Consider the following 26843-nt stretch of genomic DNA (forward strand, 5'->3'; position numbering starts at 1 on the left):
TCACCAGGTAGTGCTGTCATGACAGAGCCCACCACTTCTCATTCGATTCCTAGGGGTGTCATGGTAGCTAGACTTGTCACGTCATTGTGGAGCGACGGATGGGTCCCTTTGAAGGTGATTAACACGTCAGGGAGACCTATACTGTTAAGGCGTAATGCAAAACTGGCTGATATATATCCTTGTATTGCACTTGAGGACGTTGATAGTGTGGATGCAGTCGAACCCCCCCTTGTAAGCTGTCCAATGGGTCTGTCTGACTGTGGAGCCCAGTCAATATCTGCAAGTGAAAGGTTGAAATCCATGGGACTGTCTGACCTCGATGTAGAGTCATGTGATGTTTCTGATCAGTACAAGCAGCAATTAGTCAGTTTGATCTTGACATATGAAGACATCTTTTCAAGAAATCACCTTGACTGTGGAGAAGCTAAGGGCTTTGTACATAGGATCCACCTTTCGGACCCCAGGCCATTCCGACTTCCTTTCAGGCGCGTAGCCCCCAGCCAGTACCACAAGCTGCACCAGGTCCTGACAGAAATGGAGGAAAAAGAGATAATTCGTCGTTCTACAAGTGAGTATGCATCTCCACTTGTTTTAGTGTGGAAGAAGAATGGGGATCTTCGGGTTTGTACTGACTTCCGTTGGTTAAACAGAAGAACTTTAAAAGATGCCCATCCTCTTCCACATCAGGCAGATTGCCTGGCAGTGCTTGGTGGTAATGCTCTGTTCAGTACGATGGACCTCACGTCAGGTTTTTACAACATGCCACTGCATGAGGACGATCGTAAATTCACTGCCTTTACCAGTCCAATGGGCCTGTTTGAGTACAATGGGCTACCTCAAGGCCTTTGCAATAGTCCCGGTAGCTTTATGCGGATGATGAACAGTATTTTCGGCGATCAAAACTTTCTCAGCATTCTGTGTTATATAGATGATCTGATCGTCTTTGGCCCGAATGAGCAAGTTGCACTTGATCGTTTGGAGATGGTGTTTGGAAGGCTACGGGCCCATGGTCTGAAACTTGCTCCAAAAAATGTCACCTCTTGAAAGCATCAGTAAAGTTTCTGGGGCATGTCATAAACAAGGACGGAGTGTCTACGGACCCTGATAAGGTGGAGTGTATTTCCAAGTTGAACAGTTCTGACCTCATGGAAGCGGATGGGAAGACACCATCTCAGAAGAGAATCAGATAATTTTTGGGGATGATGAACTATTATCAACATTTCATTCCGAATTATTCTGTTAAAGCAAAACCTCTCTTTGAACTTCTTCAAGGTCAGAAAGTCAGGGGACGGAAAAATAAGACTCAAAATGTGTTGTGCCAGAACAGGAAGTTAAGACCTGAGAATTGGTCTCAAGCGCAGCATGATGCAGTTGAGCAGCTGAAAATGTCTCTGGTCGGGAGTGTTGTTCTAGCTCACCCGGATTTCTCATGTCACTTCATATTGGCGACTGATGCTTTCCTGGATGGTATTGGAGCTGTGTTGTCACAAGTTCAGGAAGGGGAGACTAGAGCGAGACCAGTTGCTTTCGCCAGCAAATCCCTTTCACGTTCACAGCGGAACTATCCAGCGCACCGCTTGGAATTTTTGGCCCTGAAATGGTCCATTTGTGAAAAGTTTGGCCACTGGCTAAAGGGACACAATTTCACTGTTTTAACTGACAACAATCCGCTTGCTCACATACTCACAAAGCCTAAGCTGGGCTGCTGTGAACAGCGCTGGGTGGCCAAATTGGCCAGCTTCAACTTTGATATAAAGTATGTACCTGGCCCTCAGAATGTCATTGCTGACTCCCTCAGTAGAGTTCCTTTTGTCAAGAGTGGGGTGACACAAAGACTGCTTCAAGTGCCTTACGATTCCATGTTGACCGACATGAGAGGGATATCTACTAACTCGGTGCAGGATGCTTTCAGATGGTCCAGTGGTAAAAATCAGGAAGAAAGTGTTATCCAACAACGACTGTCATGCACAGTCAATAATGATTTTGTCATGGATCATCTTACTGTTGCAAGCTCGGATGTCACTGCTGTCTTGACTTCTCATATGGAGTGGGAATTTGGTGCTGATACACGGGCTATGGCAGTCGTGGATCACCTGCCTCAGTTGGTTCCTGCGGGCCAGGACACATTGCCAGCATTTTCTGTGGAGGACCTGCGTGACAAGCAGATGAATGACAGAGTGTTATCGAGAGTCATGTCTTACGTTAAGAGTCGCCAGAGACCCACAAGGCGGGAAAGAGCAGGAGAGGCAGCTGCAGTGCTTCGTTACCTCAAACATTGGGAGAAATTGATTGTGAGGAATGGTGTTCTCTACAGGGTGTCTCATAACCAGTCATTAAGGACGAAACGCTTCCAGTATGTTGTCCCAGACTCGATGGTGGATGTAATTCTGAGAAGTGTTCATGATGACAGTGGCCATCAAGGTCAATTCAGGACTGTTAGTTTGGCGAAGCAGCGTTTCTTCTGGCTAAGCATGGAGCACGGAGTACGTGATTATGTGCGCCACTGTCAACGTTGCATCATTAGTAAAAGTCCTGACCCTTCCGGCAGAGCTCCTCTGGAGAATATACAGTCTACAAGACCACTAGAGCTGGTCTGTATTGATTTTTGGTCAGCAGAAGACGCTAAGAATAAGTCCATCGATGTCTTGGTTGTGACCGAGACGTTTGCAGACATTGACGTTCCTGTACAATTGCACGACACACGAGTCTACAGGCTATGCACCCTTCTATTTGATGTTTGGTAGGGTACCACGCCTTCCAGTTGACATTCTCTTCCGTTCAGTCTTGAATGATCAGAATGTGATCAGCTACGACAAGTTTGTTGACACACTTGTTAAAGATCTAAAAGAGGCCATGGTGATTGCACAACAGCATGCCACCAAAGCACAGAAGAGACATGCAGCTCTGTATAACCGCCGAGTGAAGGGGCTCACCATCGACATGGGAGACCAAGTGTTGTTGGCGAATAAGGCCGAGAGGGGAAAAAGAAAAACTGCTGACCGGTGGGAGTCCACTGTCTACACAGTAGTGGACCACAAGCCTCAAACTCACACTTACAGAATTCGAAACCCTGCCACAGGTCAAGAGAAGGTGGTTCATCGCAATCTCCTGTTGCTGGTCAACTTCCTGCCTGTGCCTGAAGAAATATCTGTGGATTGTACGGTTTCCCTTGTGAGTGAACCCCATAGTAACATGCCTTCAAGTTCATCAAGCCAGAAAGACTGCTCAGTGTTAAGTGAAGCCTCACCAACACACATGGATGATGACATTGCCTGTGAGTCAGTTCCTCTGACCAGTCATGTGGATGACGATACTGACAGAACATTGAGTTGGGTTACTCACCTACCTGATGTGAGTCAAGAACCTACTTCAACTGTAGTCTCAGGTGATGTTCTAGTTAATCCAACACCACAAGCTGCTCCAGCGACGTCTTTTGAAAGTACATCTGTGAAGTCAGATGAAGTAACAACTGATGTGAATGTCACTGAAGATAAAAGCCATTCAGATTCAGGAAACATAGAGTCTGCAAGCACTGTTACGCCTGCTCGAGCACACTCACAGTCTTCCGGTGTTATTCTGACCACACATATGCCAGTTAACCCTAGTTCCACCAGACAGATCAGATCACGCTTTGGCCGTGCCATCAAGCCAGTTGACAGATTAATTCAAACAATGTCAGGCCAGGCTGTAATTCAAGATGCAAAGCGTAATGTTGAGGCTGTTTGTAAGTCTATGTTTCGAGCCTTTGTTAATTAGGAAAGTTAATCTACTTTTATGGAACATTTGAGAAAGCCTTTTCTTCTTTCTTTCCTAGTTTGTCTGGACTGGTTTAAAGTTCTTGGTTCATGTTCAAATGATATACCTGAGGATGTAGGGTGCCTTAGTTGACCATTAAGGGGGCCTCTTTATTGACTCAATTATATATTTTTGTTTTCTTCTCTTTTATTGGTGTATTCTGAGAATACGAGATTGTTGAAGAATATTGTAGAATGTATGTGGACATTCTGCTGTCGTTTGTTGATACGGGAGCGTGGCGCTACTCTCTTATCAATTCATCCTTATGGGATAATTTTCATATTGACCGTCCTTTTATGGGAGGTTCTTCTTTGATGTGAAATTTTCATTATGTGACTTTATTTTTGTACCTTTGGTGATGCCTAAGTTTCATGTAATTCTGCGGGGGTGAATGTAACGGAGTTAAAAAGAATGTTAATTATAACAATATTCATTTTGTTTAATTACATGAAATTAGAAGGAAAGTTAAATCAAATGGTGTTTTGGTGCCCCCTAGTGGCTAATACATTGCAGAGAGTAATTATTTTGTCCTTTTGCGCTTACCGTAGTTCAGCAGAAAATGGCTGATACTGCTGCGGGTATGCGGGTTTCTTTTCTGTGCTGATTACTGTTAAACAAATGTGATAAAAGTGCATACAGAGTTTGTTCATTTTATGTTTTTCTTTTTTCAGTTTATGGTTTATGTCTGCAGTGTATTTCCTTGTCCATAAAATACACTTTATTGTTTCTCAGGTATGTGAATTTCATGTATATTCTTTGTTGTTTTGATGCATGGAATTGCTGCGGGTTGTGTGTGTAGTTCAGCAGAAAATGGCTGATACTGCTGCGGTTTATGGTTTATGTCTGCAGTGTATTTCCTTGTCCATAAAATACACTTTGTTTCTCAGATTCTTGTGTGTCATCTATTCGGGGATACAAAGCTACAAACGTTACAACGTGCTATTAGAACTGAATGAAGAAAATAAGCATTTCTCTGCCACTTGTAAAGATGCGTTAAATCCGACAAAGTGGTTTAATAAAGGGGCGTTTGATCTTGTGAAATACGACATTTAAGTAGGCCTACGTTTTACAGTTCCAGTATTTTTATATGGGACAATATAAACATGGCCTACTGCCCTATCGAAATACAAAGTTTTATCATTTTTACTGTACCAATGATTTTTCATGAACCATTAAACGTGGCATTATGACAATGCACACTGAGCCCATTTCCCAGCGCGATTTCCTGGATGCCACAGAGTTAAATTCGTTCAAATGTACATAAGTCCTTGAAATATGACGCACTGCCCTAACGAAAGCCACATTTTGAGCACGTTTTACTGTATCAGCCTTTTTTTTTTTTTTTACTTGGCAAAAAGAACAATGCACACAGCCATTCATGTCGCGGTTTCCCGGCCGTCACAGAGAATGCTTTAAAGCAGACATAATATAAACTATATAAACATAATATAGGCCGTGATATAAACTGCCCTACGAAAGCCACATTTCAGCAAACAGATCGTTATTAATTCATACACATCCATACTCTCATTTTCTTTATAATTTTGAGCAGATAGATCTTTATTAATTCATGCACATCCATACTCGCATTTTCTACATAATTTTGAGCGTATCCATACTATCTTCTTCTTTAATTTTCAGCAAATAGATCTTTATTAATTCATCCATAGGCTACTCGCATTTTCTTCATAATTTTAATCAAATAGATCTTTATTAATTCATGCGCGTCCATACTCTCGTTTTCTTTATAATTTTGAGCAAATAGATCATTATTAATTCACCCATAGGCTACTCGCATTTTCTTCATAATTTTAAGCAAATAGATCTTTATTAATGCATGCACATCCATACTCGCATTTTCTGTATAATGTTGAGCAAGTAGATCTTTATTAATCCATCCATACTCAAATTTTCTTAATAATTTTGAGCAAATAGATCTTTATTAATTCATCCATGCTCACATTTTCTTCATAATTTTGAGCATAGATCTTTATTAATTCATCCATACTCGCATTTTCTTCATAATTTTGAGCAAATAGATCTTTATTAGTTCATGTGCCTGCATACTCTTGCTTTCTTCATAGGCAGTGACGCACAAATGACATTTTTAGTATACACAAACCGGAATTGTAACGCGTGCGCACGCCATAAGTTTCTCGTGCGCATGCGATACTTTTCTCGTGCGCACGCTAAAGAAACTCTGTCATTTTTTTATTTTTGCAAAGGTCCCTTTAGGGGCTCCGTAAATTTCTTATTAGTTATGCAGTAAGTAAGAAACAGTATTCTAAAGTGTTACCTCATGGGCCACAATACAGCCATTTACATCGACACCAGTGAAGGCTTCAAGGCCAGCCAAAAGGCCCCGTGTTGAATTGGAGGAGTTTAAGGAAATGGGGGATGTTTCCTCTGCAGGCACTGATCCACAAGATTCCACATATGATCCTGCACGGTCTGTTACAACTGAGACAGAATCATCACAGGTTTTGTAATAAAGTTACATTTCTCTAACAATTCAGCAATGTTTTCACACAAACTGTGACTTTGTTTTCAGGTTTTCACTAACAGGCACAATGTTATTTCTTTGGGGTTTTTTTTTTTTTTTTTTTGTCTTTTTTCTTTCAGTGCCAAATCACTGCCATTCCATAAGGATGCAAAGTTCATACATTTTGAAAAATGCCTGCTTAGCCTGTTCGAGAGTTGTCCTGTTTGCCTGTTTGCACCAGGGCTTGTAATGTCCGCCCATGCAGAAGAGGGACCTTCATAGCCATTGACCAACTGTGCCCTCACTGTGAGTTCTTAAGACAATGGAGGAGTCAGTCTGTCATTGGCAGCACCCCTGTGGGCAACCTTCAGTTGTCTGCTGACATCCATTTCAGTGGCGCTTCCTTTCTGAAGATGCAAAATGTATCGTATCCTTTGTACGCACCAAATTAGTCAAAGCTAGACAGGACAACTAATTATTTCACAATTGTTTTTAAAGGTGTTCAGGGCAATGAACCTGAAACTCATACATATGATGCTTTTAGAAGGCATGCCAGGACATACCCGCTATCATCCACAAGTGGAATGAGGACCAAAATTTGCAACTGCACTACCTGAGCCAGAACAAGAAAGTCATTCTTGGTGGTGACATGCGAGCAGACTCGCCAGGTGCACAATTTTATTTCAATTTCTCTTACTATTTAAACAACTGCATTGCACAAGGCCTTGTAAATATGCAGATGATGATGTGTTTCTGTCTTATAAATAACTCTGCTGTATTTCAAAATGATTAGTAACTTTTTGTTTGAATTGCAGGACATTCTGCAAAGTATGGGCTACACCATGATGGACTTGCATACCAACAACATTATAGACATACAGCTGGTGTAGGTATTTGAAAATGTGTGGACTTCAACAGCAGACTATGGATAACATACTCTAGTTATGTACAACTACTTAAAAATTGCAAGTATACTACTTTTTAAATGTCATGTCAGCAGTTGAACCCTTTGTCTGTAGTATCAATTTGTAACAAATCTGTACACATTTCAGAGAGAAAATACAGCATAGGCTACATAACATAGTCACCAGTTTTTACATAGAGACTTCTATTTTTCATGCCCACTTCATAATGCAATTTATGGAGTTATTACTAGGGATGCACCGATACCGATACTAGTGTCGGTCCCGGGCCGATACCAAGCTCATGTACTTGTACTCGTACGTGTAAAAATACCCCCGATACCAAAGACCGATACCTTATGTGACGTAACTGACAGAATTTTCCGTGCACAGAGACACTGGCGGCAGCAGCAGAAACAATGTCAGCCTCAGAGGTGTGGAAATACTTAAAATAATGATGACAACACACACATTGCGAACTGCATGCTTTCAATCACAATTCGTTATCAGTTAGTGAAGGCGGGATAGGAGGAATCGCGCTGAATGACACAGACCAGAAGCGCTCTCTCTCTCTCTCTCTCTCTCTCTGCGCATACGTGGGCGTCTGTCGAGTGAGTGTGAGGGGTGCGTGGTGAGTGTGAGCGGTCTTTTTGCCCGCTGTGGCAAGAATATTTGCTTTCTTTTTCTTTTCTATTTCTTTTCTTTTTTGGGGGGTTTTGATATCTGTGGTAAATCAAGTGGTGAATTAGTTTTCTTTGGGGGGGGTTCCAGTGTATCACTGGATTCCAGTGATTCCAGTGTATCACTGGAAAGCATGGCAGCCCAAAACATAAGCACTAGTTTGGAGTCTCTCACACGGCGCCACGGAGTGAAAGTGGTGTCCGCAGTGAATGTAGAGGAGTGCCTTCTGGCCGTTGGTGATGTCGTTGGCCATGAATGTATTTTAGCGGCATCTAGAATGAATAACGCTATGGTTTTGTTTTTGAATTCAGTCGAGAAAGCAAACAAAGTTGTGGAGAAAGGAGTGGTAATTAGCGGTTTGTTTACACCAGTGCTTCCCCTTTCTACCCCTGCGAAGAAGGTCACGTTGTCTAATGTTCCACCTTTCATTACAGACTAAATGTTAAACAAAGAACTGTCACGTTTTGGAAAGATAGTCAGTCCTATGAAAAGAATCGCTCTCGGAAGTAAGTCAGATTTGATTAAACATGTAGTATCTTTTAGGAGATTTGTTTATATGATCTTGAAAGATAATAGAAATGAGCTTAACCTGAATCTGAAATTGAGGGTTGATGACTTTGATTACACTGTCTTTGTAAGTACTGATGTGATGAAGTGCTTTGGCTGTGGTAAAACTGGACATCTTGTGCGTGTTTGTCCAGACAAAAATGGCACAAACGCGCAAGATGCCTCAAGTGAAAATGGTGTGCAAGTCAGGGAGGAAGGATTAGCAGATAATGTTTCTGATCTAAGCCAAGTTGAGCCCAGGCCATCCACTAGTAACACAACTGATACGGTGCCTCTTTCAAAGACAGAAGAGGTGAATCAGGCCGCAGAAAAAAATCATGGAGAGAATGAATTAGTTGTCACTGTTGTTGCCAGAAATGAGTCCAAGGCTGATGAGAACATGGATATTTCACATGTTAGTGTAGGGTTGAACAAAATGTCCCCTTCCGAGAGTGATCATTTAGGTGATAGTTTAATGATGGATATGGATCAGGCTGTTTTTAAAACGCCTTTAAAGAGAAAAAAGAAAGACAAGGTTTCTGAATCGAAACAAGCTAGAAAAACGGAAAATGAAAAGGAGTCTGATGTGGATGATGTTGGCAGCGAGAGCGATTTCTCCGATTCTGGTGCTTCTAGTTGTTCCCAGAATGAATGGACATGTAAAGATTATGATACTGAGGAAATTAGGAAGTTTTTAAACCTGACAAAAAATCTGAGGGGGGTACAGGTTGCTGACTATTTTCCAGACATTAAACGCTTTGTGGAAAATACTAGGATGTTTATGAGTGAAGGATGTTTCACAAACAAAGAGGTATACAGATTGAAAAAATTTGTGACAAAGCTACAAAACCAGTTAAAAAGTTAATGGCAGTTAGTTGGCTCAAACTTTTGGCCCTTTAGTTTACTTTTTTATTTTCAAATGGGTGACATTTGCATTGCGTCTTTAAATGTGAATGGCGCTAGAGATTGTGTAAAACGCTCAATGATGTGAGATTATAAGTCAAAAAAAAATTGATGTTTTACTTGTACAAGAAACACATAGTGATGTAACCAATGCTGTTGAATGGGAAAAATAATTTAAAGGTCTCTCTTTTTTAAGTCATAAATCTTCATTTAGTGGAGGGGTTGCTATTTTATTTGCTAATAATTTTACTCCCTGTTCCATTTTGACGGAAGAGGTTGTGAAAGGTAGACTGCTAAAGATTCGAGCTCAGGTTGAGAATCACACTTTTGTTTTTATTTGTGTATATGCCCCAACTTTACCATCAGAAAGAATGGTGTTTTTACATGTTCTTGCTGAAAATTTGGAAAAATGTAATAGTGAAGAGTGTTTAATTTTGGGTGGAGATTTTAATTGTGTGGAAAGTAACATAGACAGGAATCACGTAGAACCACATATGCCTTCTCGTAAGCGACTTACTCAGATGGTTGAAACAAATGATTTATGTGATGTATGGAGGTGTCTAAATGGGAATTTAAAACAGTATACATGGACACATGCTCGTGATAATAGGTTGTCTTTAGCGAGATTAGACAGATTATATTGTTTTAAACACCATCTTAGCATTTTCAAGAACTGCTTCATAACCCCAGTTGGGTTTTCTGATCATAGTCTAGTTATAGGTACAGTAACTTTAAACTTTGTCAAGCTGAAAAGTGCTTACTGGCATTTTAATACAAATTTATTAAGTGATGCACATTTTATAGATACGTTTAAATTCTTTTGGGAAAATTTTAGGAATGAAAAAGCAAGTTTTCAGTCTTTGCAAACATGGTGGGGGTTTGGTAAAACTCAAATTAAGCAACTATGTCAACAGTACACTCATAATGTCACAAAAGATATAATTAAATCTATTAGAGTGTTAGAGGATGAAATTCTGAAATTTCAAGAAGCGGCACAGTCAAGTGGAAATAAAACACATATTGAAGGCCTTTTTTTAAAGAAATCGGTGTTGTCTGACATGCAAAGAGTGAAAGCAAAGGGAGCACTAGTTCGATCACGATTTCAAGATATAGACCAGATGGATTTGCCGTCAAAATTCTTCTTTAGTCTAGAAAAAAATAACGGTCAAAAACGTGTTATACATTCTTTATTTTCTGAGACTGGTTCTCTGATATCAGACCCTATTGAAATTCGTAAAAGAGCAAATGTTTTTTATGAAAAACTCTATAGTTGTGAGCACGAGGAGAATCAGTCTGTTGAGCAGTGTTTCTTTGAGGAACTGCCAAAGGTCTCTGAGGACTCTAATGCAGCACTCAAGAGGGCTATAAGCCTAGGTGAACTGCATGAAGCTCTCCAAAGCATGGAGAATGGTAAGGCTCCTGGGATAGATGGAATCCCAGTTGAGTTCTATAAAACCTTTTTGCCTGTGATAGGGGAGGATCTGCTGGCAGTTCTCAGTGACAGCCTAGTCGGAGGACTTCTGCCGCTGAGCTGTAGAAGAGCGGTCCTTACCCTTTTGCCGAAAAAAGGTGATGTGAGAGACATAAAAAACTGGCGACCTGTATCCTTGTTGTGCTGTGACTATAAGTTGCTTTCAAAAGTGTTAGCTACTAGACTAGGAAGGGTTTTGGAGGAGGTAATCCACTCTGGTCAGTCCTATTGTATACCTGGACGATCAATTTTTGATAATATCCATTTAATAAGAGATTTATTTGATGTTTCTAAAATGATGGGTATAGATATGGGTTTGATTTCTTTAGATCAAGAGAAAGCGTTTGATCGTGTAGAACATGACTATCTGTGGAAAACTTTACACGCATTTGGTTTTAGTTATGATTTTATTAGATATATAAAAGTTTTATACAATGACATTGAGAGTGTATTGAAAGTTAATGGTGGCTTATGTGCTCCTTTTAAAGTGTGTCGTGGAGTAAGACAGGGATGTTCTCTGGGATACTTTACACACTAGCAATGGAACCACTTTAAAATAAATTGAGAAGAGTTTTAGAAGGGGTATCTATACAAGCCAGTAAAAGCACTTTAGTTTTATCAGCATATGCTGATGATGTTGTCATAATAGTAAATAAGCAAAATGATGTAGACACATTATTAAAAACATTAAGGGATTTTGAAGTCATCTCTTCAGCTAGAATTAACTGGGGTAAAAGTTAAGCAGTGTTAATAGGAAAGTGGGAAAGAGGGGTTCCAACACTCCCAAATGGGTTAACTTGGAAAAAAGATGGTTTAAAATATTTGGGAGTGTTTATAGGAGACGAAATGATTGTTCAAAAAAATTGGGAGGGAATAATTGAAAAACTTAAAGGTCGTTTAATGAAATGGAAATGGATTGTAAAGAGTTTATCATATAGAGGACATACCCTTATTATTAATAATTTGGTGGCCTCTTCTTTATGGCACCGACTGGCTTGTATAGACCCACCTGCATATTTACTTGGGAAAATCCAATCCATATTAATAGATTTTTTTTGGTAAAAAATGCATTGGGTACCCCATAATGTATTGTATTTACCAAAAGAAGAAGGAGGGCAAGGGCTTGTACATTTACAAAGTAGGACTGCAGCTTTTCGCTTACAGTTTATACAGCGATTCCTTACTGGCCCAGAGAACTTAAGCTGGAGGCCAGTGGCCAGTATTATTTTAAAGACTGCTGAAGGACTATGCTTGGATAAGCCTTTGTTCTTGTTGGATCCCAAAAAAGTCAACACATCTAGGATGCCAGAGTTTTACAGGAATCTTTTTAAAGTATGGGATCTCTTTAAGGTGAAAAGAACTGATCCTACGTCATCTTTATTCTGGCTATTGAAGGAACCTCTGATCTATGGATCACGTTTGGACATTTTGGGTGCATGTGGGACAATGACTGCAGCATTCATTAAATCCAAGATTATAACAATTGGATATTTAATCAAAGTGGCTGGGCCAAGTTTTGGTAAAGCTGAGGATGTAGCTGTTCTTTTAGGAGTGAAATCCATTCGAATTGTTACACAAGTATTACAGAAGTTACAATCTGCTTTTATAATAGAAGAATTAAAGATGCTTCAAGGTTACAGTGAAGGGGAATTTATCCCTAATGAAAAGGACCAGTTTCCAAATCTGCTTCTTTCACAAAATTTAGGTGATTGTACAGGATTTTTTTTTGGAATCTGACAAGGTGACAGATATAGATTTGTATGAAAGTAATGGGAAAAAAATGTATAAAGCTTGTGTAAAAGTTTTTAACAAAAGGGGATTACATCAAAGAATTGACACACCGTGGCGTACTGTTTTTAAGATAAGTAATAATGTTAGACCAGAGTGGAGAGCACTGTACAAGCCACCGTTAACTAAAAGAGCTGCAGATCTACAATGGCGAATTCTGCATGGCATTATTGCTGTAAATGCTTTTGTTTCTGTTTTGAACCCAGATATTAGCAATGAATGTCCTTTTTGTTTTCAGAAAGAGACTGTTTTTCATACTTTTGTGTATTGCTCAAGACTTAAACCTTTATTTGATGGTTTGCAAAATCTTTTTAATTGTTTTAATGAGAAGTTTTCTGTGCAGAGTTTTATTTTGAGTTTTTAAATATGTTCAAAAAACAAAAGAATGATTGTCAATTGCTTAATTTTATTTTGGGAAAAGCCAAAATGGCCATTTACATTAGCAGAAGAGGAAAAATTGAGCAAAGAATCAATCATAATGTTGAAAGGGTGTTTGCAGCTATGATCAAATCAAGGCTTTTAATTGATTTTCGTTTTTACAAAGCTATGGACTCCTTAAATATTTTTGAAAGAATATGGTGTCATAGAGGAGCTTTGTGTTCCGTTATTGAAAATGAACTTCATTTTGCACTCTTTTTATAAAATGTTTTAAATTTTGTGGAATTTTTGATGTTATGTGACTTGATGTGATTTTTTTTAGTTTTGTTAAATAAAGATGCTTGAAAAATCAAAAAAATCTCTCTCTCTCTCTCTCTCTCTCTCTCTCTCTCTCGCAGGCGCTCTCTCTCTTTCTTGCGCGCAATCCCAGTTCTCTCAGACAGCGCTCGATCAGTTCTCCTTGCGCCTGAATGTACACATAGTTGTCAAAATGTCCATCGTGTGGAGTATCTCACGTAAATACAGTCGGTTATGGCTTAAGTGGATGTAAACATTCAGGTGAAAACAGGATATGTGTCAGTATCCATGGATTCGGTCTTAAAGGGACCGTAGCCTATATTTGTCATTAATGTTAATAAAACAACAAAATATGTTAAATAAATATATACATGGTAAATAATCCTACTGTATCTGAAAAACAAGTTTTTTTTTATTTTTTATCTCTATAGTATTTGTTGTATTGTTTGTAATTTGTAAAGTTGTTTTTATATAACAACAATTATATATATTGGTAATTATGCCCTTTGAAGGTTATTGGACACTGTGAAATTTTTGTTCTTTTTGACAAGCACAAAAAAAAATATTGCTTTTTTCATTAGTAATAATAAAGAAGCTGTCCTACATTCATTAGTCTCACTGTGTTGTGCTTGGAAAACTGCAACATCACCAAAAAAAAAAAAAAAGAGAGAGAGAGAGAAAAATATTAATAAATATATAGGCATCGGTATCGGCGAGTACCAGAAAAAAAGTATTGGTACTCATACTCGGTCCTTAAAAAATGGTTTTGGTGCATCCCTAGTTATTACATATACATTTTATGTTTGTGTGTTTCTACACAGAGCAACGAGGTAGGGGGAAGCAACCACATGGAGAAGGAGGGCCTTAGAAGAAGCTTGGATCTCCAGGAGGAAAGCGGTGTAAAGTTAGACTGCATTGTCACTGACCGTCACCCCCAGATACAAAAGTTCCTAAAAGGATCATAAAATCAACCACTATTATGACATCTGGCACATGGCAAAAGGTAATGCTTGCATCTTTGTTGACAGAAAATACATTTCAAATATTCATGGTTGAAGTAGCTATCCATACTTCTGAAGAAGCTTTTACATTTTAATCTGTGATATGTTTTGCCTGTAAAATTTACTTCATTAGGATTGTCAAAGAAGGTGGTAAAACATTTCCAGAGAAAAAGGACTGTAGTTTGGTAAAGACGTGGGATAATAGCATCACCAACAACCTGTACTGGTCTGCCACTAGCTCTGATTCACCACAATCAAGACATTCACACACATTCTGACCCAGCGTTCCCTAGGTGTCAACAAGAACAAAGGGTGTCTAAGGACCGTAGCAAATGGTTTCAACCAGGTGTGTAACCTCAATGTGTTATTTGCCTAAAACACTCATAAGCATTAATGGGGCATGTTACGTAAATCCTCCAGTATTCATGTGTTGTATCAATAACATTACACTGGTTTTCCCCAAGGTTCGACAGCACTGAATAGGCTACATAAGGTCCTGATAAACAAGAGTGTCCTATGTTGCTATGCAGGTATGTCTTCTCCCTCACAACTTGAACATAGGTCAGAACACAACACATAAACAGGTATGTGTGAAAAGGGGCACACTATTGTTTTCTGTCTAGGGGAAATAGTTTTGGGTTGTGGAGGTGTGAATCATGAACAATTGCCAGGAGACATCAAGTGTAACAGTCAATACCTGGCCATCAAAATGCAAATCAGTTTGGGGCTGTTCTAACTAAAAGACCAGAAGTGAAGTGCCTTTCAGTTAGAGTTTACAGTTTACAGAATGGTATAGCTTTACTGTATTTTAAAATTATATTTTGAATATTTACATACTTTTAGTGTTAAATACAAACGTTGACTTAGTCACAATGGCAATATGAACAATTTTTGTGTTTGTTTGTCTTGTGCTTTAGGTTGTACCTTGCAGCAATGCACTTTAATGAGAATGCTGTCCGGCCACAAATGACAACATCTAATTTTTTAATTTTTTTTTATTTAACCTTTATTTAACCAGGAGAGTCCCACTGAGATTAAAAACCTCTTTTTCAAGGGAGTCCTGGCCAAGAGGCAGCAACATTTATACAATTATAAACATACAAGAAACATTAAAATAACACAGGTTATGAAAAACAATTGCACATTATTGAGGCAGTCTCTATTGCTTTCAGCTTAGTTTTAAAAGTGTTTAAGGACAAGAGCTCAGTCAGTTTCCAGTCCTTCTGCAACATGTTCCAAGCAAAAGGAGCCGAGTGGACAAAGGCTTTCTTCCCCAACTCAGTGTGGGCAAAAGGAACAGAGAGCAACAACTGATCGTTTGATCGCAGGGAGTAAGAGTCAACACTTCCCTGTTTGATTAAAATACAAATGTACGGAGGCATTAATCCAAGCATAGCCTTGAAAATAAAAGTGTACCAATGTCCCTGCCTCCTAGTGGCCAGAGAAGGCCATCCCACTCGTGAATACAAATCACAATGATGCGTCATGGCTCTACAGTTAGTAATGAACCTCAGAGAAGCATGATAAACCGTGTCCACCATTTGAAGACATGAAGAAGAAGCATTCATATAAAAAAGATCACCATAATCTAGCACAGATAAAAAAGTTGCAGTGACAAGGCGCTTTTTTACTTCAAAAGAAAAACACAATTTATTACGGAAGAAAAACCCCAGTTTAAGTTTTAATTTCTTCACACGTTTTTCTATGTGTGGTTTAAAAGTAAGGGAATCATCAATCACGACACCAAGATATTTATATTCATGAACCACCTCTATGACATTCTCTTCAAGAGTGGACACTACTGGAACAGTCTGAGGCACCTTCTTAAAAGTTGAAAACAACATTAGCTTAGTTCCCTTTCATGGGAACATCAACGCTGCGTCGAACGCATTGGGATCACCTCTGCGTGATTACGTCTTGAAGCACTTGTGAAATCGAACCAATAGGGTGACAGGACGTCAGAGCGGGTGACGTCACGGACCAGGAAACTATAAAGCACTCCTGAGAACAAAGAACGCCAGCTTCTGTGTCTTCAGCAAGCGCTCTGTGTTATCGTGTGTTATTTGGTGTTGTCTGTCAATTACATATACAGAAACGATCTCTTTTGTTTGAGAACAAGAGTATCAGTGTTACACCACATTTTATTTATATATATATATATATATATATATATATTTGTATATAAAAGACACTATAATGGCGAGCAAAAAACAGCAGTTCAGACTGTGTGCTTCTCCCTACCCTCATCACTTCACGGGTGAGGATACACACGAGCTCTGTGTTGTTTGTATTAGAGCGGAGCATGCCCAGGCAGCCCTCGAGGGGGTTGTTTGCGAGCATTGTGATAAGTTTAATATAAAACTTCTCCACTCCCGCCCGGCGCTCTTTGAGGAGGGCGCCGTGGCTCGCGTTCCTCATGGTCGGGTCCTGCTTCTGCCGAGGCAGAGCGGCGGCTCAGATCATGGGGTTCGCAGATGAATCTGGCAGAGGGGTTAGAGACGGGCACCGCCCTTTCTCTGCCCTCACCTGCCAGGTTCAGTGCCATTTCCCAGGTGGAAGCACGCTCTGCGGTTTCTTCCCCCCGGGTTGAGGCACCGGTACTTCACATGTCCAGCTCTGAGGAGGTGGATATTGTGATATCGATCTGAGGACTCGCCACCTCACACACATATCGTGGTTCAAAAACACACGTTTATTATTCTAACATCAAAAACAAATCAGTTGTGTTTGAAAGCCATGATTATTTTGTTTATTTGAAATATTCAGACCGTGATATACTTGTCTGATTATTTGCTCAATTTAATTGTGAGAAATTAATCAAATATCTTTCTGATTTTGTAAACTCACAAATATTGAAGATATAGTGAACAGCAGTTTGAATCGCGTTCCTCCCTGTGCTACACTACAAAGCGAGTGGGGATACACACGATTTATGTGTTGTTTGCTGGGAGTGGAGCATGCACGGCAGCTCACAGCTGACAGCGTTCATTCATAAAAATGTCCCGAAGTGTAAAGAGAAGTATGCACTAGCGGGAGTTTTTAGCTCCACTCCTGTTGGCTTGATTCTCGAGGGAATAAAAGTCTAACGCAAGGCTCGGATCTCACGTTTGCCGAGGCAGCGCATGGATTAAGTCTGCAATAAAGAATATATGGCTCGGATCTCGCGTTTGCCGAGGCAGCGCGTAGATTAAGTCTGCAATAAAGAATATACAGCTCGGATCTCGCGTTTGCCAAGGCTGCGCATAGATTATGTGCCCGTAATATATAAATATATATATATATATATATATATATATATATATATATATATATATATATATATATATGTACAGTGGCAAGAAAAAGTATGTGAACCACTTGCAGAATTTGTGAAAATGTGCAAAATTTTAACAAAATAAGAGAGATCATACAAAATGCATGTTATTTTTTAATTAGTACTGTCCTGAGTAAGATATTTTACATAAAAGATAAAAAGAAAAAAATAGCTGAATTTATTAAAATGACCCAGTTCAAAAGTTTGTGAACCCTTGATTCTTAATACTGTGTGTGGTAACCTGGATGATCTACGACTGTTTTTTTGTTTTGTGATGGTTGTTCATGAGTCCCTTGTTTATTCTGAGCAGTTAAACTGAGCTCTGTTCTTCAGAAAAATCCTCCATGTCCTGCAGATTCTTCAGTTTTCCAGCATCTTTTGCATATTTGAACCCTTTACAACAGTGACTGAATGATTTTGAGATCCATCTTTTCACACTGAGGACAACTGAGGGACTCAAACACAACTATTAAAAAAGGTTCAAACATTCACTGATGCTTCAGAAGGAAACACGATGCATTGAGAGTCAGGGGGTGAAAACTTTTGAACAGGATGAAGAGGTCCAAATTTTTCTTATTTCACTTGAATATCAATTTTTTTCATTCAGTACTGCCCTTCGGAAGCAACAGAAGATACTTTCATGTTTCCCGGAAGACAAATTAAATACAATTTACCTTGATCTTCAAATTCCAAATGTTTTCACCCCCCATCTATTAATGCATCATGTTTTTCTTCTGGAGCATCAGTGAATGTTTGAACCTTTTTTAAAAGTTGTGTTTGAGTCCCTCAGTGTGAAAAGACGGATCTCAAAATCATTCAGTCACTGCTGTAAAGAGTTCAAATATGCAAAAAATGCTGGAAAACTGAAGAATCTGCAGGACCTGGAGATTTTTTCTGAAGAAGAGAGCTCAGTTTAACTGCTCCGGACAAACAAGGGACTCATGAACAACCATCACAAAACAAAAAAACAGTCGTAGATCATCCAGGTAACCACACACAGTATTAAGAATCAATGGTTCACATACTTATGAATGGGGTTATTTTAATAAATTCAGCTATTTTTTTTGTCTTGTCGATTATATTTAAACATCTTTTCTGTAAAATATCTTACTCAGGACAGTACTAAATAAAAAATAACATGCATTTTGTATTATCTCCCTTATTTTGTTAAAATTATTAACATTTTCACAGATTCTGCAAGTGGTTCACATGCTTTTTCTTGCCACTGTATTTATATATATTTGGAGGGAACTGAGCAGACGGGAGTTTCCCTTTCTCTCTTTCCCTAAAATCCCTTGCGAGCTATTACAAGCTATAATTCTTTTTATATTCTAATATATTCAGCCTGTCATTCAGCCATTCTTGACTGTTTGTTTCTGGCTGCATTTAATTTGAGGATTAAATGAAATATTGAATATATTAAATTCCGAGGAATTTAAAAGAAAAGAAAGGAGGCCGGTCTGCCAACCCTGCCACCTAATGTGCTTCAGGGCGCAGCGGTTTCCAGTGATCCTCCAAGAAGAGGAGGGTCGTAGAGTGGTTAGTTCAGATGTTCCCTGCCGGTTCGCCGTTTCAGGGCACTGGTCTGACCGTTCATCCAAAAAAAAAAAAAGTGTCGCCACCCATGCTCCCCCGCAGAAAGCTTGGGGACAGGGACAGGCGACACAGCTGAAGTCATTGTGGGGTAATACAGATCTGCGGACTGTTATTATCACCAAGAAGGCTTCGAAGAGGTCCTGACGCCAGTGGCGTGGGACATTCAAGGGTAGCCCCCTCCGAAGAGGGTATTTACCACACTACATGGTATCCGCCCCTCCTCGGTGCCCTCAGGGGGCTGTTCTGCCAACCCTGCCACCTTGTGTGCTTCAGGGCGCAGCGGTCTCCACCGACCCTCTGGGGAGGGCCGGTCGACATTTGATTCGGTTGTTCCCTGCCGGTTCGCCGCTTCAGAGGCTCCCTTTGAACCATTAGAAGAGGTGTCTGGGAGATTCCTCTCTCTTAAAACTGTCTTCCTGTTGGCAATTTCATCTCTCAAAAGAATTGGAGATCTTCAAGCACTTTCTGTTGCTCCCTCATGTTTAGAATTTGCGCCTGGTATGTTCAGGGTTTTCCTTCATCCTAGACCTGGTTATATACCCAAGGTCCCCACCATTGTCCCAGGACCGATTGTACTGCAGGCCTTTTGTCCTCCTCCTTTTACTAATCCGGATCAGGAAGAATGAGCAAGTGGGTGGTCAAGGCCATCTCTCTCGCTTATGAGTCATCCGGGCAGCCTTCACCTTTGGCTGTCCGGGCACACTCTACTAGGGGTATGGCTGCCTAAAAGGCTTTGATCTCGGGGGTTCCCCTCAATGAGATATGTGATGTGGCTGGGTGGTCCTCTCAGCATACCTTCATTAGGTTTTATAACCTTGATTTGGGCTCCACTCCGGGGTCCTCGGTGCTCTCGTCTCGAAGATAACAGACAGGCACTTGGTACTATGGCATAGTTGGGATAGGGTTCCCTTTGCGTTCGATGCAGTGTCGATGTTCCCATGAAAGGGAAAGTCTCAGGTTACATTTGTAACCCTGGTTCCCTGAATAGGGAACGAGACGCTTAGCCGTACTCCCTGCACGCCTGTGAGCGTCTTGCTTCAGCCAAATCAGAAGCTGGTGTTCTTTGTTCTCAGGAGTGCTTTATAGTTTCCTGCTCCGTGATGTCACCCGCTCTGACATCCCGTCACCCTATTGGTTCGATTTCACAAGTGCTTCAAGACGTAGTCACGCAGAGGTGATCCCAATGCGTTCGACGCAGCGTCTCGTTCCCTATTCAGGGACATTTTGACATTTGACTTGACATTTGATATTCAACAGTGCTTTGATCTGCCTGCATTGACACTATTCTTTTAAGAGCTGCTGTGCAGCCAAATAATGTACCAGTTATCAATGTAAAGCTGCTTTGACACAATCTACATTGTAAAAAGCGCTATATAAATAAAGGTGACTTGACTTGACCAGGGTTACAAATGTAACCCGAGACGTTTTGTCAGCATTAAGGACTAGTTTTAACTGAAGAAGTGAATGCTGGACAGCAACAAAAGCTTTCTGCAGGGTTTCAATGGCCTGAACAAGGGATGATCCATAGCAGTAAATGACTATATCATCAACATAAAAATGCATGTTAGCATCAGAAACATTTTGACCCAAGTCATTGATGTACAAGATAAATAGGAGGGGCCCCAAAACTGAGCCCTGTGGCACCCCCTTGTGGACAACAATAAAATCAGAACAGAGACCCTCATATTTAATGCAATGAGTCCTGTTATTCAAATAATTTGAAAACCATGCAACTGCATGCTCTGACAAACCTGAGAAAATTAATCTGTTCTTTAAAACAGCATGGTCAACGGTGTCAAAAGCTTTTGACAGATCTAAAAAAATGTGAAGCACAGAACTGTTTCTTATCGAGTGCCACAATAATACCATTTATCACCTTCATAGTAGCGGTGATAGTACTGTGCTTTTTCTGAAGCCTGATTGAAATTTAGAGAGGATGTCATTTGAGTACAAGAACTCTTTCAGCTGATCACAAACAAGAGATTCCAGAATTTTCAATAAAACACATAAATTTGATATTGGCCTATAATTAGACAGAACTGCTGGATCACCTCCTTTTAATAAAGGTAGAACAAAAGCTGATTTCCATACTGATGGAACTTCTTTGGTTTTGATTGAAAGATTAAAAAGAATTGAAAGTGGCTCTGCTATAAAATCTGCTGCCAACCTCAAAAAGTAAGGCTCCATCAAATCTGGTCCAGGGGGTTTTCTGTGATCCAATGTTTTTTAGAGCCTTATGCACTTCATGGACAGTAAAAGGTGCAAATTCAAAAGGGTCTTCAGAAAACATTGGGGATTCTATGCAGGGATTCATCAAGGAAGTTCCTGCAGTATCAAACAAGGAACCAGATGATAAAAAATGTTCATTAAAACAATTCAAGACTTCAGTTCTATCATAAACTGGGACTGAATCTTTAAAAACAAATGTAGGAAGAACCTGAGAAATTTTATTCACAGAAAGAGACTTAATCACTTTCCAGAATTTCTGTGGGTCATTAAGGTTCTCAGTGGTAACAGACAAAAAGTATTCAGATTTGGCCTTTTTGACAAAAGAAGTGCATTTATTTCTAAGCCGTTTTAAAACAGACCAATCAGTGGAAGAACCTGTTTTTCTTGCCTTGATCCATGCTCTGTTACGCTCATGTATGGTATCTGCCAGTTCTGGTTTTTTCTCGCCCCTTCACTCTGCATTTCCTTAAAGGGGCATGTTTGTTTACAATTTGCATAAAACTTTCTTTAAAAAATGTCAAAGGGAAATCTAAAGGGAAACTTGTGTACAAGCTTCTCTTTCCAAAGGCTAAAAAGGGAGGACATACCATCAAACCAGTAAAGACAGAGCCAACATTTGTTAAGCTTTTCCAAAACATATTTATTTTAAACAATACTTACAAATGTGCTAAATAAATAAATGTTCAAATAAATAAAAAGAACTTCTCAAACTTTACAGGCTATATCGTCAACTTGATGGATAGTGTTTTTGAAGAGGTTGTCCATGATCCCCTTCCATATCTGGATGCCATACAAGCGGATTCCTGTGCCTCAGGACCTGTCTGCTCAGTATGACAGACCTTCCATGAAGAAAGCTGTTGCTGAGCATGTGCCGCGTTTCAGTCGAGGGGGGGTCTGAATCCGACATATTGCCCTGCAGCATCAGGAAACTCCCTTCGTATACACAGCACCACACATGAAGGGATGATGACATGTACACTTCGTCCAAGGAAACCCCAGCACCAGTGTTAGTGTTACCAGTCCAACAAAAAATGGATCTTGGAATGTCGAAATGATTCATTTTAAACATGAAAAACAAGTCAACATTCAGATGACAAACCACCTGTAGGCCAAGTGTCTGCACTGCCTTTCCATCCCTCTGAGTCTCACACGCCCATGGTCAGCTCTATTAACATTAATTGAATTTGCAAAGAATATATATTTAAGCACACAGGTTCAAGGCCAGGATGGTCTGTCATGCATGATATCTGTAAGGAACTTGGCTCATTCTTCTTGTGACCTGCAAAAGAAAAAAAACATAATAGCACTGTTATTTACAGTAATCTTTCATACTTTTTAAGTAGCAGAAAGCATACATATGGGTTGAATGAATTTCTGTCCAGTGTAGTTGTGAAATACTTGTGGTATTTCCCTGCAACATATATTTTCTCTCTTGAGGGCCATGGGTGCACAATTTCCACAAGTACACCTGTAAAAAAGAGATTTATAGACCTTGATGTAAGTTTATGTGTTACTAATAGGCTAAGAGAGTACGTCCTAATCACACTACAGTAGCGGAGTAGTAAACATGACACTATATTGACATGGAAAAGTGGCTTCAGTAAATCAAATCAGTAGGCTACTCTCAATTCATTACAAACAACACATTACGAGCTGCCCAGTTCGCTGTTTAGAGTTCTTGATACAAAGTGAAGAAGCTATCATTGTAAAATCAAATGGTGACATAAAATAATTACAATGTTGTTACAATGCTAAAAACAAAGTTGTGACTGCTGACGTTATGAGTTAACGTGCGAAGTTAATGCTATATGCTAGTTAACGTTTAGGCTGAAGTTCTAGAATGGACGTTACAGTTACGTTTTGCAGGTTCTTACTGAGAAAAAAAAAAAGACTAAACTTACCACTCAGAAGCGTCAGTTTCCAGTCTCAGAACAATTGGTTGTTAGATCTGAGATCTGAGATCTGTTTGCTGTGTGAGCTACTGAAATGAGCCTCGCTGTGAAACAGCCAATCAGAGCAGAGCTCAACATTATTATTCATGACCCTTCCAAATAATGTAATAACAGCCCATTTCATTCTAGGGACAAATCCTGCTGGACAGGAATGGACATGTAAAACCATATCTGGAGAATTTTTGCCCTTACCTAAGCCACATACCTTCTATGTAGATATCAGAGAACAATTTGAAATATTGTATCAATGCATTCTATGACACCTTTAAATTTAGAAACATGAGAATTAGTGGGCAGCGCACAATGTAATAACCTCCACTTTGGGTCTCCAGCTCGTTTAGGTAGAGGATCCTTATAAAAAAAAGCCCCCAAGAAGATGAAAGAGCAGCAGGAACTGTTAAAAATTCTCTCCATTTTGTATCACCTCTGTCCTTAATATTCTAAAAATTATCCACTTTAACACAACTGACAACTGATATAGATCTCTTTTTCTGATCAACTAAAAATCAAGCTCTTGTAATCTATATAAATGTCAGCAGCTTTCCTTCATAATCATCTTCTTAACCAACCTTGGGAGACACAAACAAAACTCCAGACAGAAAACAGTTAACAAACAGGAGGAGTTGTAGAGTGAAAAGATGCTTTCAACCCACCAATGAGCCTCTCTATCGTCCTGACTGATCTAATAGCAGCCTGAGTACCAATAACTATCATTGACCTCCATCTTTTAGATGAGGTATCAATCAAGTCTGAAACTTTTGTCAGTTCTTTTTTTTTTTTTTCAAAAAATGTTTAACAATTGTATTAGATGTACAGATATTATCACCTAAAAAGGAGTTGTAAATCAGTGGTTCTTCAAGGCCAAAATGATTATTTTCATGTCTAATCAATTTAAAACCTGTCCAGGAGTTTAACTTGAATGTTTTACCATCTTGCATTTTCTGCTCTTTACCAGAATCTGCATTTCATGTTTTTACTGAGTGTTCTAGATTGGTTCCATTATTTACATTGCTAGAACAACCACTTGGGAATCTGGGAGTTGTTTTTAACTATCTATGGTTGCAGGTACTCAAGAGCACACAGACAGCAGCTAATTTCATAATTGGACAAGCCAAATTAGCCGTTTGGAAGTCTTGTAGACTGGCTGCTGAAGGTCAAAATATAAATGTTTCTCTGCTATTTTCTGCTTTGGTGGAATCCAGAATAAGAGTGGAGCATAGATTTTTTTTTTAAATGACAAATAACTTTATTGAGTTCGAGTTTAAATGATGTGCAAATGGAGCTTTACTGTCACTTTGTGAGGATGGAGAAATAATGTTTAATTGGTGATGTGAGGTGGTTATTTTGAGTGTTTATTATTATTATTATTATTATTATTATTATTTATTTATTTTTTTAACATTTTGCAACGTGATATGTGTGAGGTATAATGGAGTGTTTTTAGAATGTTTTAATAAAGTGTGTTAAAAGTAAAAAAAAGAATCGCTTTCTCTCTCTCTCTAATACTGTACAAAATACAGTTAGTTTCAATGGAGGGACTCAACATTCCTTCGTTACTAGTTCTAAAGTGACGTTTTAGAATTAGAAACGGAGCCTTGATCAAACGGTCAACTTGAGATTTGAATCCGTGGTGGAACGAAGTAGTTCTGCACAAAAGAGGGTTTTAAAGAGTCACTCTGTTGTTATTTCTCATTTATTTACACACTTGGGCCGTCGAACTGTTGTATAAACGCAATATCACACGAGTAGCCATGCGATATGGCTGTATATCAGCATGCCTGCGGCCTCGTGCTTACAGCCGAATCACAGCTGTGCTGATACACAGCCGTGTCTCACGGCTACTCATGTGATATTGGTCATTATATATATATATATATATATTATATAATATATATATAAATATCAAGTGTAATTAGTTTTGTAGTAATCAGTAATATAAGTGTAATCAGGAGTTTTGTACTAACAATTTTGAAAATGTAGCACTTGTGACAATAGTACAAAATGAAATAAATAACTGTAAATACTAAAAACTGTAATAATATTGGCTTAACATAAACATAATTTTAATCCCAATTTTAATATTCATGACAGCATCTGCTGCTCAGAGAGAGAATAAAAGTGTTTGAAGGTCGCTTCTTTCTTGTGTATAAGTCACATACTCTTCCATCATTCACCCTTGAGCAAAGGCCTTTGAAGAGCCACTAAAAACAGAGACCTCTCACAATAAGAATCACTCCTTCAATATGCCAAAGACAGCGTCAGACCGCATTTAAAATCCTGCCATGTACAAGTCAGGCTGGCTGCTCCCAGTCCTCTGAAAAAACACTTCCTCAGATGATGAGAAATCAAACCCAGCTTGAAAAGCACCACGTTCCCAATGCCTGCTGTTGTGAAGTATAAATCACCAGTATGGATTTTGTTGCAGACATGTTGGTCCCGTTATCCCAGGGCTCTAAGCAGGGAATCAAAGGCCCAATCAGACACAGTGTGACTGCATGTAAATGTCTTTAGAACAGTAGAGAGGCTAGATTCACTATTGATGATATCAGTAAAATACCTCACAATTCACTGCAAAGTTGTGTTTTTTATGTTTTTTTGCTTATTTTGAGGTCAGACAGAACAAAGCAACATTTAAAGCTGCAGTACAGAAGTTTTGGTCCTCTTGTTCCATTGTTTGCGGAGGAACGTTTTGGTAATTACGTTTAGTAATTGCTGTTGTTTTCACTCATTTTTGCTTTAATGACATCTAAAAGTGCTAACATATTTGTCAGAAGCAAATATTATTTAATCTGATTTTAAAAAGTTGCAATGCATTCTGGCAATCCTAGAAAGCAGTGCGACAAGCTTGTTTGAGATGTCAAATACCTCACCTTGAAAGTAGATGAGAGTAGGCGGCTGAAGTCAGAGGAGGTCTGATAAAAGGGCAGTCAAGATGGACAGTTCTCAGTTCTCATAGTGGATCAGTCACCTACAAGTTTGAAGGTGAATTTTGCATGACTCACGCTCAGGCGCTTTGTTGCTAATGAATTTGATGTAATTTAAATTCTGTTGTTTTTATATAAAAATTAATATGATGAACAAGTCACCCAAAATAGCAGTTATTTATTCTGTCATTTATTCTGTCAGTTATTTAAGATGTGTTGTCCTTCCATTTTTAGTTTAATAAAGACCTTATTTAAGATTTTTTTATTATTATTATTTTTTTTTTTTTTTTTAGAAATGTCAACAATCACCTCATACAGAGATCACACATAATTTATAAATATAAAAACATTATATCTGAGGTAAAAAAAAAAAAAAAAAAATCAAACATTTTAGAAGAGAACAAGTTGGAAAAGTTGATCTCCCCCGACAGTGGGACCTGTCGTGTCCTCCTCACCACCACAAGAATTTCTTGATGTATACATCATTGTGACATTGAAATTTGGACCAGATGCGGCTCGTCTGTAAGGGCAGGTGGGGCAGAGCCCCACCAAAATATTCATCCAAACATAGACCTCTATATACAC

The 26843-nt window shown here is 39.2% G+C and overlaps 1 protein-coding gene across 7 annotated transcripts; it reads left to right on the forward strand.

The window, feature by feature from the left end:
• The first annotated feature begins 917 nt into the window (after positions 1-917).
• On the forward strand, positions 918-25038 carry LOC127501079 (uncharacterized). Of its 7 annotated transcripts, none has more exons than XM_051872852.1 (8): positions 918-4527; positions 6111-6275; positions 6418-6945; positions 7093-7163; positions 14065-14246; positions 14378-14590; positions 14709-14774; positions 22101-25038. In XM_051872852.1, exon 1 carries the CDS (start codon positions 1200-1202, stop codon positions 2742-2744), a length of 1545 nt encoding a protein of 514 aa, XP_051728812.1. In that variant the 5' UTR covers positions 918-1199; the 3' UTR covers positions 2745-4527; positions 6111-6275; positions 6418-6945; positions 7093-7163; positions 14065-14246; positions 14378-14590; positions 14709-14774; positions 22101-25038. The 7 variants fall into 7 exon arrangements, with proteins under 7 accessions (XP_051728812.1, XP_051728813.1, XP_051728809.1 ...); XM_051872853.1 differs by having other exon boundaries at positions 6443-6945; XM_051872849.1 differs by having other exon boundaries at positions 6208-6275.
• Positions 25039-26843: the final 1805 nt, after the last annotated feature.

The sequence above is a fragment of the Ctenopharyngodon idella genome, chromosome 19 (assembly GCF_019924925.1).
Source record: "Ctenopharyngodon idella isolate HZGC_01 chromosome 19, HZGC01, whole genome shotgun sequence".
NCBI lineage: Eukaryota > Metazoa > Chordata > Actinopteri > Cypriniformes > Xenocyprididae > Ctenopharyngodon > Ctenopharyngodon idella.

What these genes read in the sequence shown, in the direction of transcription:
- LOC127501079 (XM_051872852.1), top strand. Translation starts at nt 1,200, where the DNA reads ATGATGAACTATTATCAACATTTCATTCCGAATTATTCTGTTAAAGCA.